The sequence below is a fragment of the Salmo trutta genome, unplaced genomic scaffold (genome assembly GCF_901001165.1).
Source record: "Salmo trutta unplaced genomic scaffold, fSalTru1.1, whole genome shotgun sequence".
NCBI classification, from domain to species: domain Eukaryota; kingdom Metazoa; phylum Chordata; class Actinopteri; order Salmoniformes; family Salmonidae; genus Salmo; species Salmo trutta.
In genome coordinates this window covers 27243-43184 of record NW_021823081.1, presented here as the reverse complement: position 1 = coordinate 43184, position 15942 = coordinate 27243, and the positions used below count along the sequence as shown (strand labels likewise).

At 47.0% G+C, this 15942-nt stretch overlaps 1 protein-coding gene across 1 annotated transcript in view; it reads right to left on the bottom strand.

The window, feature by feature from the left end:
• Nucleotides 1-2022: 2022 nt before the first annotated feature.
• LOC115188799 (adhesion G protein-coupled receptor B1-like) overlaps nucleotides 2023-15942 on the bottom strand; it is a 38485-nt gene continuing 24565 nt past the window's right edge. Inside the window, exons 2-3 of the mRNA XM_029747648.1 lie at nucleotides 3068-4164; nucleotides 2023-2033 (exon numbers count right to left, since the gene is read on the bottom strand). Coding sequence (XP_029603508.1) covers nucleotides 2023-2033; nucleotides 3068-3830 — 774 coding nt within the window. The 5' untranslated portion in view covers nucleotides 3831-4164. The remainder of the gene's footprint in view (nucleotides 2034-3067; nucleotides 4165-15942) is intronic.

Sequence of the window (15942 nt, the reverse complement as noted above, 5' to 3'; positions counted from 1 at the left end):
AGCCATCTGCTCTCCAACTGTCTGACCTCTAACTGACTACTCCAGCCATCTGCTCTCAAACTGTCTGACCTCTAACTGACTACTCCAGCCATCTGCTCTCCAACTGTCTGACCTCTAGCTGACTACTCCAGCCATCTGCTCTCCAACTGTCTGACCTCTAACTGACTACTCCAGCCATCTGCTCTCCAACTGTCTGACCTCTAACTGACTACTCCAGCCATCTGCTCTCTAACTGTCTGACCTCTAGCTGACTACTCCAGCCATCTGCTCTCCAACTGTCTGACCTCTAACTGACTACTCCAGCCATCTGCTCTCCAACTGTCTGACCTCTAGCTGACTACTCCAGCCATCTGCTCTCCAACTGTCTGACCTCTAACTGACTACTCCAGCCATCTGCTCTCCAACTGTCTGACCTCTAGCTGACTACTCCAGCCATCTGCTCTCCAACTGTCTGATCTCTAACTGACTACTCCAGCCATCTGCTCTCCATGTGAAAGGGATAGATGTGTGGACGGGAGGAAGTGTGGAAGTGACATCTCTCCTCTCCATAGAGAGAGCGAGCAATAGAGAGAGAGACACAGAGAGAGATGGAGGGAAGATGTAGGGTGAGATAGACAGGGATCCATTCATTGTGTGCTGAGTGAGGCCTCAGAGACAGACAGGGCCATGAAGGCTTCTGTCTCAACCGCTCACTTCCCAAACCCTTCAACAGTCATCTCATTTCATGCTCCTCTTCTCTCCGCTCATTGCTCCTCTCCTCCTCAGCACAGCAAGCCAGTCTGGCTCCCAGCCCATTCCCACACAGAATCCATTATCCTTTCTTCTCTCTCTTCATCCTCAACTAACCCACCCATCCATCCTTCCAGCTAGCCATCCATCCATCGACTGTCTCCCCATGCTCAGTGGGGGTTCAATTGCCACTTAGAGAGGTATAGGAATATCATCAAAGTTCACTTTGACCTCAGAGGCCCTGCTATTCTGAGAGAGAGAAAGAGAGAAAGAGAGACTGAGAAAGATAAATAAATAGATAGAGAGACAGAGAGAAAGAGAGAGAAAGAAAGAAAGAAAAAGAATAGAAAGAGAATAATAATATGAAGAATCCTCCTCTTTCTAGATGTACCCAGCCAAGTCTTGTATGTATCTCCAGACCACACCCCATGATCTGGATTACGTAAGAAGGATAACTAGCCTAGGGTGGAGAGGAGAGGAGAGGAGAGGAGAGGAGAGGAGAGGAGAGGAGAGGAGAGGAGAGGAGAGGAGAGGAGAGGAGAGGAGAGGAGAGCCTTAGTGACAGGGAACATTAGTTGCAGAGAGAGGAGAGGAGACAGGGGGGAGAAGATGACATGAGATACTACCCACAACATCAGCTCTGCTTGGCTGGCTGCTAGACTGAGTCTCCTCCATCAGCCTGGAATCAGCCTATAGGCCTGGTTAGGGGGAGGGAGGGAGAGATTGAGGGAGGGATGGGGAGGGAGAGGTTTGACCAGAGGCTGAAGTGATAGAGAAGAGAAAGAGAGGAAGGATGGCTGGATGGAGGAGAAGATGGAGGGAAGAGATGCAGAGGGAGGGAGAGGGCTGGGTGCTCTGAGAAGAAGAGATTAGGGCTATGATGTTACCAGTATCGTGATTTAAACACGAAACAGACCTAACTCTTTGGTCATTTAAAAACCTGCTGTATGTAAAATATTGTGTGATATACATTGGAAAATAAATGCATGTGACTCTGGATGACAACATAATGATGTTTGTTTCCAACATTAGGGCTGTTTTCTTTAATAAGTGAAATCTGATTTGTTTTCTTGTTTTCTTGCCTCCATACTAATGTATCGCGAATCTGGCATCGTCCCGGCCCTGGAAGAGACCAGAGGCTGATAAGAGGAAGTGATGCAGAGAGCGAGAGAAGAAGAGAAAGATGGATGGAGAAGGAGAAGAGGGGGGTGGGAAGAACAATGGTTCAACCCAATGGCAGGCAGTAGCCCTAGCCTCCCTCAGGGATGGAGCTCTCAGTTATCAGCCTGTCTGTCAGGTCCAGCCTTGGGGAGGGGAGCCAGGATCACACAGCACCATCACACATCCAACCAACTACAGACCCGTATCCTTATCCAAGCCCCTATAGCCTCTCTCCTGTGCAACGCCCCCTGCTCAGAGCAGCCATACACAGAAATCCAGCTAGCTACAGTCCCCATAATCTAAAACTCATCTACTGTGTATCCAGCTCACACACACACCCACTCCCCCCGCTCTGAGCTGCCATTAAAGGTATCCCATATTACACATAGATCATCCTCCCAGTCCTAGCCTCCCTTCTCTGTTCATCCAGTTCCCCCTCTCTCCATCTCTCCCTGCCCATCTCTACCTCCCTCAATATTCCTCCTGCGCTATCCCATATCACACCCAGATCCTCCTCCCCAGTCCCAGCCTCCCTTCTCTGTTCATCCAGTTCCCCCTCTCTCCATCTCTCCCTGCCCATCTCTACCTCCCTCCATAGTCCTCCAGCAGCTATCCCATATCACACCCAGATCCTCCTCCCCAGTCCCAGCCTCCCTCAGGCCGATCCAGTGTCTCTCTTCCCAACCACAGAGAGACAGGACACGGCGCCGACCGGCCAAGGTCATTCAGCTCAGAATCCATCAGCAGAAACCCTATACCATCTCTGTTCTGTCTCTGAGCTACTATTATTCTACTGATATTTCACAGCCTTTCTACTTTCTGTGACCTAGCCAGAGCACTTTTTTGGATGCTGCATAGTCATTTGAACACAAGTTGCCTCAAATTGTCTGGAAATTATCAGGAGGTGGCTATGTCAATTACTTGTCTTTCCTTTTAAATAACTATTTCATTGTATTTTGACAGGGTAGAGTACGAGGCTCCCTACACATTCATTGATTGACCTGGACCACAGAGGCCCCCCATTTAACATGAAATGGCATGCTGTACAGACAAGATGACCAAGTGAGCCACAAGCCTCGCCTACAAGCTCTCCTCCAATAGACAAAACGGCATCACATGTTGGCCAAAACATTTCCACAAATGCCCATAACTAAAACCAGAGAACTATTCCACTCACCGTTGCTGTCAGTATCACTCTTCTCATTCGAGCTGGGTAGGCAGTTCTCCAGGTAGAACCCGTTCCTGTAGCATCCATCCCCTTCGCTGAGCTGTGGAGGAGGGGGCTCCCAGCACTGGCAGGGGGTCTGCATGATGCCACAGGGCCTGTTAGAGGTGCTGGATGCCAGGCAGTCCTCCAGCCACTGGCACAGCATCTGACATGCTGCCATGCTGGGATTACGCTTACCCACCACCAGGTACTCTGTCTTAAATTCCCCATCTTCGCCAGCGTTAGGGGTGGTGACCGTCACGCCGGCCCGGGGTGGCCCTTTCCTCATTTGTAGGAACTGTTTCCCAGCCTCTAGAAAGGCCACAGGGGATGAAGATTCACACAGCTTGACCACCTCGTCGAAGCTCTCCATGCCCAGGTAGGTGCGCGTGGTCTCCAGAAACGAGTCAAACTGGAATGTGCGGAGCTGCCGGGGAATGCAGTCCGTTGTGGAGGTAGGTTTGGTTACCTTGATAAAGATGGTGTAGCGCCGTGGGTCTGGGTTCTGCAGGGTCCAGGAGCAGGGTGCCGTGGGGAAAGTGGAGGAGGACAGGAAGTGGCCAAAGAATCGGCTCTGGACCAGAGTGGAGCAGGTGTCTGACTCAGGCCCTGAGGGAGCAGCCGGGCACTGACTAAACAGTTGTAACAGCAGCAAAAGCAGCAACGATGATGGCAGGGGGACTTGGGGGTTCACCAGGTGCCCAGGTAAGGAGGAAAAAAGAGTGGTCGTCATGGTTATCAAATGAATTAGAAAGACCAGAGGGGATTTGTTGGAACCTCTGTTTTTTTGTAACCTCTCGTCGATCTGTCTTTCTGTCTCACTGATTTTCTGGCAACCAGGTGGGACCTTCAGGGTGTTCACTGAAGCCTCTGGGGTGGAGGTACAGGGGAAGAGGAGGAGGAGGAAGAGAAGGAAGAGGAGGAAGGAAGAGGAGGAGGAGGAAGAGGAGGAAGGAGGAAGAGGAGGAGGAGGAGGAAGGAGGAGGATAAAGAGGAAGATTGCACTCAGTGGTCCAGTGATCTGTCCATGATTGTGTGTGTCAGTCGACCCAGACTATCAGACGAACCTGGAGAGAAAGAGATAAGAGAGATATTTGGACCTGAGAGGACACATCACTATAACAGCAAATACACTAGCAAATCATGAAGATAAGACATGAATAATAAGCTCTTTCCATTATACTCTCACCACCAGACTCAGTTTGTGCATCGCTGGTTTGAGGCTGGTTTGATCTCCGTTACAACACAGATATATACAGTGTCTTCAGAAAGAAGTCACATCCCTTAACTTTTTCCACATTTTGTTTTGTTACAGCCTGAATTTGAAATGGATGAAATTGACATTTGAGATTTGTCACGCATACTTATAATACCCCCTAATGTCAAAGTTTAATTATTTTTTCGAAAAGCTGAAATACGTATTCAACCCCTTTGTTATGGCAAGCCTAAATAAGTTCAGGAGTAAAAATATGCTTAAAAAGTGAGACAATAAGTTGCATGGATAATAGTGTTTAACATGAGTTTTGAATGACTACCTCATATCTGTACCCAGCACATACAATTATCTGTAAGGTCCCTCAGTCGAGCAGTGAATTTCAAACACAGATTCAACCACAAAGACCAGGGAGGTTTTCCAATGCCTCGCAAGGAAGGGCACCTATTGGTAGATGGGTAAAAAAAAGCAAACATTGAATATCCCTTTGAGCATTGGGAAGTTATTAATTACACTTTGGGTGGTGTATCAATACACCCAGTCACTACAAAGATACAGGCATCCTTCCTGACTCAGTTAACAGAGAGGAAAGAAACCCCTCAGGAATTTCACCATGAGGCCAATGGTAACTTTAAAACAATTAAAGAGTTTAATGGCTGTGATAGGAGAAAACTGAGGATGGACTAACAACATTGTAGTTACTCAACAATACTAACCTAAATGACAGAGTGAAAAGAAGGAAGTCTGTACAGAATACAAATATTCCAAAACATACATCCTGTTTGCAACAAGGCACTAAAGTAAAACTGCAAAACATGTGGCAAACCAATTTACTTTTTCCCTGAATACAAAGTGTTATGTTTGGGGCAAATGACTGAGTACCACTGTTCATATTTACAAGAATAGTGGGGGCTGCATCATGTTATGGTATGCATGTGATCGTTAATGACTAGGAGGTTTTTTAGGATAAAAATGAATGGAAAGTAGCTAATCACAGGCAAAATCATTGCGGAAACCTGGTTCAGTCTGCTTTCCACCAGATAATGGGAGATGAATTAACCTTTCAGCAGGACAATAACCTAAAAAACATGGCCATATCTGCACTAGAGTTGCTTACCAATAAGACAGTGAATGTTCCTAAGGAGCAGAGTTACAGTATATAAAATCTATGGCAAGACTTGAAAATGGTTGTCTAGCAATTATCAAAAAACAATTTGACAGAGCTAGAAGAGTTTTGAAAACAATAATGGGCAAATATTGTATAATCAAATCAAATCAAAGTTTATTTGTCACATGCGCCGAATACAACAGGTGTAGACCTTACAGTGAAATGCTTACTTACAGGCTCTAACCAAAAGTGCAAAAAAGGTATTAGGTGAACAATAGGTAAGTAAAGAAATAAAACAACAGTAAAAAGACAGGCTATATACAGTAGCGAGGCTATAAAAGTGGTGAGGCTACATACAGACACCAGTTAGTCAGGCTGATTGAGGTAGTATGTACATGTAGATATGGTTAAAGTGACTATGCATATATGATGAACAGAGAGCAGCAGTAGCGTAAAAGAGGGGTTGGCGGGTGGTGGGTGGTGGGACACAATGCAGATAGCCTGGTTAGCCAATGTGCGAGAGCACCAGTTGGTCGACCCAATTGGGGTAGTATGTACATGAATGTATAGTTAAAGTGACTATGCATATATGATAAACAGAAAGTAGCATCAGCGTAAAAGAGGGGTTGGGGGTGGGGCACAAAATGCAGATAGTCCGGTTGGCCATTTGATCACCTGTTCAGGAGTCTTATGGCTTGGGGGTAAAAACTGTTGAGAAGCCTTTTTGTCCTATACTTGGCACTTGCCATGCGGTAGTAGAGAGAACAGTCTATGACTGGGGCAGCTGGGGTCTTTGACCATTTTTAGGGCCTTCCTCTGACACCGGCTGGTGTAGAGGTCCTAGATGGCAGGCAGCTTAGCCCCAGTGATGTACTGGGCCGTACGCACTACCCTCTGTAGTGCTTTGCAGTCAGAGGCCGAGCCATTGCCGTACCAGGCAGTGATGCAACCAGTCAGGATGCTCTTGATGTTGCAGCCCGTAGAACCTTTTGAGGATCTCAGGACCCATGCCAAATCATCTGTGGATCTGTTTGGGCGGTAAGCAAATTGGAGTGGGTCTAGGGTTTCTGGGATAATGGTGTTGATGTGAGCCATTACCAACCTTTCAAAGCACTTCACTACGGATGTGAGTGCTACGGGTCGGTAGTCATTTAGGCCGGTTGCCTTTGTGTTCTTGGGCACAGGGACTATGGTGGTTTGGTTGAAACATGTTGGTATTACAGACACAATCAGGGACATGTTGAAAATGTCAGTGAAGACACCTGCCAGTTGGTCAGTACATGCCCGGAGCACATGTCCTGGTAATCCGTCTGGCCCCGCAGCCTTATGTATGTTGACCTGTTTAAAGTTCTTACTCACGTCGGCTACAGAGAGCGTGATCACACTGTCGTCTGGAACAGCTGATGCTCTCATGCATGCCTCAGTGTTGCTTGCCTCAAAGTGAGCAAAGAAGTGTTTTAGCTCGTCTGGTAGGCTCGTGTCACTGGGCAGCACGCGGCTTTGCTTCCCTTTGTAGTCTGTAATAGTTTGCAAGCCATGCCACATAAGAGCTTTGTACACGTCTCTGTGTGTGGAGTACAGGTCTACAATTTTTCCAGATGTGAAAAGCTCCTAGAGACTTTCCCAGAAAGACTCACACTAGTAATCGCTGCCAAAGGTGATTCTAACATGTATTGACTCAGGGCTGTGAATTCTTACGTAAATGAGATATTTCTGTATATTTGCTAACATTTCTAGAAACACGTTTTCACTTTGTCATTATGGCGTATCGTGTGTAGATGTGTGACAAAAATATCAGTTTAATCCATTTCTGGCTGTAACACAGCAAAATGTGGGAAAAGTCAAGGGTTGTGAATACTTTCTGAAGGCACATAAATCAACTGACACAGCAGAATATTGTTAGACACAGTCAGTGAGGCTTGAGAAGAGAACCATATGTCCAGTTCTTCCAGATCTCTGAAAATATGAAGAATGTGTAACCACCAGACAGAAGGATGATGTTATATAGGCCTTGCTTTGTTTTGGTTCATTAGTCAAGTGCAGAATGATCCCTTCCTGAGAGACAATGGCTTGTTTAAGATGTCTCCTCTCATATTTGATCAGTGAGCACACAAATTTGTTCAATTATGCGGCTATTAACTACAAAAATATAAACAGCTGCAATCATTCATTATCTCTGTGCCTTTGCTTTAGCTTGCCATAGTGTGATCAATAGCTTTGTTTGTTTTCAATTATTAACACTAAAGCCATTAGGAAGGCTAAAAGTGAATAGGTGAGGGGCGGCAGGTAGCCTAGTGGTTAGCGTGTTGGACTATTAACCACAAGGTTAAAAGATCGAATCCCCGAGCTGACAAGGTAAAAATCTGTCGTTCTGCCCCTGAACAAGGCAGTTAACCCACTGTTCCCCTGGAGGCCATCACTGTAAATAAGAATTTGTTCTAAACTGACTTGCCTAGTTACATAAAAATAAATAGGTGACTATGTCAATAGAACATGTTGTTGTTTAAAGTGATATTTGTCCTTCATTACAAACCATAATACTGAAATACAAACTATTTCATTCTAAAATAATTTTGGTGTGGAAAATTGCTTCATGGCAGAACAGTAACTACTCCTATCAAACGGTCATTATCACTTTGGATACCTCATGATGCAGTTGCATTGGCTCTCTCAGTCCTGTATGGATTTCAGATGGAGACAGCCAGGAGAGGGCATATAGCAGGCTTACTGGAGGAGTCAGGGACACCAGACATCCAGGTTTTCACTGATCAATCAAGCTGATCCAAAAGCCTCGCTAACCATTCCCATCTCCACTGAGATCAAATACAATACTGAGACAAATGCAGACCATTGGATCCCTGTGTGGCAGTAAGTTTTCTATGTATGTCTAACAAAGCAAATGCAGCATATTGGGCAAAGTTGGCCTAGAACACTGTGATGACGACCTGTCTCACATTCCTGCTGAAATGTAAGCCCTGCATGCTCTCCCTTGTTCACTGTCTGCTAAATGATAATGTTTCCAAACCTTGTTACTGATTTTAAACATGTGTTTGACTATGAAATTGCTAACAAAAGCCCCAGTCTTCTGTGTCATTCGATTAATGTATTTTGTTTGCTTGTGCATTTTGAGTGCTTCCATTGTGTTGATCGTTGCTGCTTCTGGAAGCTTCGCTCGTTATATATGAGGTTATATACGAGACGATATGTGCATGTAGCCTGTATCCTGCGGATGCTCGAGAAGCGTGCACCCCTTTTCCCGTGGATTCTGTCATTTTGTCAATTGATTACTTTGTTTATTGAAAATGTATACTGGTTTAATTGAGAATGGTCTGTGAATAGTATTGTGATGATGATAGTCTTCTTTTAGATGTTTCAAATGCCCTTAGGTTTGCAAAGGGGACTTCAACTACTTTGTTGGTTATGTGCACCCCTGCTTGTTGTGGCAATGGTTTTGTCCAGAGAGTGGCACTTGGCAATTTTACCTGAGGTAAGTTCACTTTGCTTCAATGTTTCTATGTTGCGTGACGTTTGAGGTACGTTTGCTCCCGTTTGGTGGGTGTGGCAAGTTGTGGGCTGATCAATATGGGTGTGACCATCTGAAATCGCAAAACTCATGTAGTACACCATACGGTAAATTCCCTCTGAACCACCATATTCACAACATTTTGGTCGCTCAATACAGCACTGTTTCTGTTGAATTCAATGTTGCACACAATTCTATCCAGTCAATGGTGCTGAAGGGAGGAAGCCATGTGTTTGATGTGTTTAAAACCATTCCAATGACTCCATTCCAGACATTATTATGAGTCGTCCTCCCCTCAGCAGCCTCCACTGGTTCTATTGTATTGAACGCAACCCTGGCTTTGCCAGTATTTTGTTAGCTCAGAAAAGGAACGTATTTGTTTGGGAGTAGGCTGTATTTTCTTTCACAGTACCCATAGCCTAGTTCCCCAAATCCAGTTTTGGATTGAGGACAGCTTGATTCATTTGTAGAAAAACATTTTTGGTTGTGTTTGTAATTTTTTTGTGTCCAATTATAGTTGATTCCTACAAGTGCTACCACTACCATAATTTTAAAAATAAATATCAAAAATGTTTCACCATATACTTTTAAGACGGTAAGACATCTTTACCTTTTCAAAAACACAGGAAATGATTCCCGCAGACACTGTCCATGTATATACTGTATGGGCTGTCCAGTCCTGAATATTTCCTCCATGGTCGTGTCTACAGGCCGTGAACCCTTCTCCACCCCATTAGGATTTGAGGGCTAGCTCCTTATGAGCCATAAATAGCACACTAGTCCCTTTATCCATTTGATCAGGGCTTTATGAGACCAGAGCCCTATGGCTCAAAGATAGTACACTATAAGTAATAGGGTGCCATTTGGGACTTAGCCTCTGTGTCCTAGCCTACACTAGAGAGAAATGTGGCCAGGCATGCCAGTTCCTGGAAGAACATGTCTGGCACTAGTAGAGTCTGACAGTCAGTGCAGTGGCATTGATTCACTAGCCACCACTGGTACACAAGCACATACTCCAGCTAGCTACTGTGGAGGAGGCAGGCTGAATCACAATACGGAACCACTCGATTAGCATTGTTGCTCTTGCTCCGTTGAATGCAGTGTGTCTGTCTGCCACTAGCAGTGAGGCTATGAGAACTGTCTGAATGAACACAGCAGAGCTTATTTCATTACCTTCTAACATCACCTCTGGTTCTAGTTCTGGAGGGAGCAGAGATGTCAGACATGGATTTGGAAGCACTAAACTTGTCTGACTAAAACTGAATCTGTAATCCAGCTGGTATGATATCAACAAAACATATATGAATTACTTGAAACATGAAACTACTGTACAAACTGGCACCTATTGCATGCATGTACCCACCAGTCCCTACACCCCATGCGTGTACCCACCAGTCCCCACACCCCATGCGTGTACCCACCAGTCCCTACACCCCATGCGTGTACCCACCAGTCCCTACACCCCATGCGTGTACCCACCAGTCCCTACACCCCATGCATGTACCCACCAGTCCCCACACCCCATGCATGTACCCACCAGTCCCCACACCCCATGCATGTACCCACCTGTCCCTACACCCCATGCATGTACCCACCAGTCCCCACACCCCATGCATGTACCCACCAGTCCCTACACCCCATGCATGTACCCACCAGTCCCCACACCCCATGCATGTACCCACCAGTCCCTACACCCCATGCATGTACCCACCAGTCCCCACACCCCATGCATGTACCCACCAGTCCCCACACCCAATGCATGTACCCACGAGTCCCCACACCACATGCATGTACCCACCAGTCCTTACACCCCATGCATGTACCCACCAGTCCCCACACCCAATGCATGTACCCACCTGTCCCTACACCCCATGCATGTACCCACCAGTCCCTACACCCCATGCATGTACCCACCAGGCCCCACACCCCATGCATGTACCCACCAGTCCCCACACCCCATGCATGTACCCACCAGTCCCCACACCCAATGCATGTACCCACCTGTCCCTACACCCCATGCATGTACCCACCAGTCCCTACACCCCATGCATGTACCCACCAGTCCATACACCCCATGCATGTACCCACCAGTCACATACATCCGTGCCCTTCAAGATTTGGACACCATGTTGTCAGTAAGGAAAATGTCACCAATTTCATTCACTGTATTTTTGGCCTTTGTAGAGGAATTGTGATGGATGAAATAATCTCAGTTTCATGTGCATAAGTTATGATGACTTACGGTGGAACTATGATATAGTGCAAAACGTGTTAAACCGACTTCATAATTGTAGTATTCCATCGTACTGGAATAATTCATGCATTTTCATTTCCGCCCCGAGGCAGACACAGCAGGCAATTAGGAGAACAAAGGTGTTGCATTAGCTAGCTGACTAACCCAACCAGGAAACCACAGTGTACATGTCCCAGAGGCTAGCTAGCTGTCTGATGCTGAGAGGAGGCAGGCCAGCCTCAACACACACACACACACACACACACACACACACACACACACACACACACACACACACACACACACACACACACACACACACACACACACACACACACACACACACACACACACACACACACACACACACACACAGCAGAACAATGCCACAATCACAGAGACAGAGCTAGGGGAGAGACTCCCTCCTTTCACTCCTCTCAGCTGCCTCCACTTCTCTGTCACACAGTCACACAGCACACTGATGAGAAAATTATAGAGTTGGGATGGAGATAGATAGATAAGGAAGTATTCATCTGTTCACATCCCCTCTTCCTCCCTCATCATCAGCTCCAGGATTACACACTGATTAGGGAAGCCACAACGGGCACAACAAACTAAATTAGAGAATATGCAATATATAAATCACAGGAAAATGCAAATTGTATACAATCAAGTACTGTTGTGACATCACATTATTCTATGAGCTGGGAAATTTAAGAGCGTAATGTTTTATCACCCCACTCGAAAAGAGGGGAGGCAAGCATGTAATCATTGAATATCAAAAGCATTTAGCCTTTTAGCTTTCAGTTTCCAGGATTGCAGAAATCAAAAAACTGCACCCGAGAGAAAAGAAGGGGAGGAGGGCGGAGAAAAGAAAACAGGTGCACCAAGGACTGGGACAAAGAGAGAAAGAGAGAGAGAGAAAAAAGAGAAAGTAAGAGGAAAACAGGAAGCAGCAAAGACAGAACTCGACAGCAGAAAGAGCAAAGAAGGAGGAGAGAAAAACTGGGTGCAAGGAGAAAAGCGTCCAGAGCCAGACAGTCAGACAGAGGACCTAAGCACCATGACCGACTAGCGTTTCTTTTGAGTGGTTTCTTTTATCCGCTTCCTTTTTGATGTGCCACCCGTTTCTTCTTCTCCTCCATCCATCTATCCCTCCATCCTTCTCTCTCTAAATTAAAGAGCTGCAGTGCCCCCCAGAGCTAGCAAGGTTATTTGAACAAACAAACAGAAAGCAACAAAAGGCAAAACACATCTACAGCACATCCACTGATGACTATGACAACAACCCAGGGAGGCCTCCGAAGGCTTCCACATTATGGAGATAATTATCTGTCTATGGTGATGAATGTGTTTACCGTATTAAATGCCAAACCTTTCTCATCAGCAGAGAAACAAATGAACGCAAATGCGCCTGCCTCAACTCGCACGGGCAAACACACATACACCAATGCATAAATGCATGCACACACACACACACTGTTACGCTCGTCATTAGAAATGGACCAAGGCGCAGCGTGCGTAGAGTTCCACATGATTTAATAAATGAAACTCACCAAAAGAAATACAGAAGCAAACGAAATGTAAAGTAATGGTGTGCTCACAGGCACTACACAAAAACAAGATCCCACAATCTCAGGTGGGAAAAAGGGCTGCCTAAGTATGATCCCCAATCAGAGACAACGAGAAAGAGCTGCCTCTGATTGGGAACCACACTAAGCCAACAAAGAAATAGAAACATAGATATGCCCACCCAAGTCACACCCTAAAAAAGGCTCTCTAAGGTCAGGGCGTGACAGTACCCCCCCCCCCCCAAAGGTGCGGACTTTGGCCGCAAACCTGAACCTATAGGGGAGGGTCCGGGTGGGCATCTACTCTCGGTGGAGGCTTCGTGCCACGGATCGTCGCTGGAGGCTTCGGGCCACGGATCATCTCTGAAGGCTTCGGGCCACGGATCATCACTGGAGGCTTCGTGCCATGGATCATCACTGGAGGCTTCGGGCCATGGATCATAACTGGAGACTTCGTGCCATGGATCATCTCTTGAGGCTTCGTGCCATGGATCATCACTGGAGGATTCGTGCCATGGATTATCACTGGAGGCTTGGTGCGTGGAGCCGGCACAGGGCGTACCAGGCTGGGGAGACACACTGGAGACTGAGTGCGTGGAGCAGGCACAGGGCGTACCAGGCTGGAGAGACGCACTGGAGGCCGGGTGCGTGGAGCAGGCACAGGACGTACCGGGCTGGGGAGACGCACTGGAGACCGGGTGTGGGAAGCTGGCAGAGGATATACTGGGCTGGAGAGATGTACTGGAGGCCGGGTGCGTGTAGCAGGCACAGGGCGTACCAGGCTGGAGAGACGCACTGGAGGCTGGGTACGTGGAGCAGGCACAGGACGTACCGGGCTGGGGAGACGCACTGGAGACCGGGTGCGGGAAGCTGGCAGAGGATATACTGGGCTGGAGAGATGTACTGGAGGCCGGGTGCGTGTAGCAGGCACAGGGCGTACCAGGCTGGAGAGACGCACTGGAGGCTGGGTACGTGGAGCAGGCACAGGTCGTACCGGGCTGGGGAGACGCCCTGGAGACTGGGTGTGCGGAGCTGGCACAGGATATACTGGGCCGTGGAGGCGCACTGGAGGTCTGGAGCATAGAGCTGGCACAACCCATCCTGGCTGGATGCTCACTTTAGCCCAGCAAGTGCGAGGAGCTGGCACCGAGCGCACCGGGCTGTGAATGGACACTGGAGACACAGTGCGTATCACCGCATAACATGGTGCCTGAACAGTCACACGCTCCTTAAAGCGAGTGTGGGGAGTTGGCTCTGGTCTGAAACCTGACTCCGCCAACCACCCCGTGTGCCCCCCCCCCAAAAAAAAATTGGGGGCTGCCTCTCGTGCTTGCGTCATGGTTGCGATATGAAAACCTGCCGGGGAAGCGTTTGGAAGAAGCGAAGGAGGAACAACGGGGGGTTGTTCCTCCTTCGCTTCTTCCAAATGCTTCCCCGGCAGGTTTTCATATCTCTCCAATACTTCCTCCCAAGACCAGGCTATTCTCTCCTCAACCTCCTCCAAAGACCAGGATGCCATCTCCTCCCGGGCACGCTGCTTGGTCCAGTTGAGGTGGGATCTTCTGTTACGCTCGTCGTTAGAAATGGACCAAGGCACAGCGTGCGTAGAGTTCCACATGATTTAATAAGTGAAACTCACCAAAACAAATACAGACGCAAACGAAACGTAAAGTAATGGTGTGCTCACAGGCACTACACAAAAACAAGATCCCACAATCTCAGGTGGGAAAAAGGGCTGCTTAAGTATGATCCCCAATCAGAGACAACGAGAAACAGCTGCCTCTGATTGGGAACCATACTAGCCCAACAAAGAAATAGAAACATAGATATGCCCACTCAAGTCACACCCTGACCTAACAAAATAGAGAATAAAAAAGGCTCTCTAAGGTCAGGGCGTGACACACACACACACACACACACACACACACACACACACACACACACACACACACACACACACACACACACACACACACATCGTGTTCAGAACAAGAACAGTATGCACCCATTGAACATTTGTTTTCTTACAAAAATGAATTTCTCTTCACTGATCTGTGAATGACGATTTAATGGTATGTAGTACTGAAACAATAGAGAACTGTAGAGGAACAAAGGACATCTTGGAATGAGTCATTAAATTATCTGTCTCTCTTCAACCTCTAATTGCAAAGTGAAAAGCCTCTCCCAAAACAAGATAACGCATTTTCAAATCTTCCTAAGTTGGCGCTTAACCATTTCAACAAAAGTACAACTGAAAAGTCTCCCACAAAACAAGATAACGCATATTCAAATCTTCCTATGTTGGAGCTTAACCATTTCAACAAAAGTACAACTGAAAAGACGCCAGTAATAGAATGAAAAAGAACAAGTCTCAGTAAGTCAGTCAGTTACACTTCGGTCTCTTCGTAAGATGAACAGGCCTGGTGGTGAATGAGTTCTCCTCTCTCCCTAAAAGGCTCTGTCTCGGTCTGGTCTGTTGTTTTAGAACTCCTCCCCTCACAGACACCGCCTCGTGTTTAGCTGCACTTCATTTCAATTAGGAGACTAAACGTGGGAGGAAATGGATAGAGCGGGGGAGGAGCTGGGAGGGCAATCTGGTGCGATATGTCTGCCTGCCTACCTGCCTGTCTATCTGTCCGTATGAAATGTTTTCTGTTTCCTTAGGAATGTTTCCCAGTATTGGTCCTAATGTTTATATGAGGATAGGATACACATACCTGTGCTCTGAAGGGAATAGGATGCACTGGGAGGGGACTAGACCTCTGTCTCTCCATCTGCTTCTGCCTCTTGCTCTCCACCTCTTTGTCGCTCTCCTTCTACCCTTCTCTCCATCTCTGTCTCTCCATCGTTCTATTTTTTCCTGTCTCACTCTACCTCGCCCTCTTTCTCCATCTCTCTTTCTCTCAACCTTTGCACATATATCCTTCTCTGCCCTGTCTCTAACTCTGTCTCTGTCTCTCTCTTCCTGACACCGTCTCTCTCTCTGTCTGTCTCACTCTACCCCGCCCCCCCTTTCCCTTCCTATCTCTCGGGTCCTCCCCACCCACACCACACTGGCCTTTCTCCATGTTTAGCACGTCACATCAGATCCTCCACCTTCCGAGGAAAGAAAGTGTTTAATTTCACATCTCCTTCATTAGGCTTATAGATTGATTATATGTGCAAAGAAACAAACATGTATTAAGTAGCCCTAAACA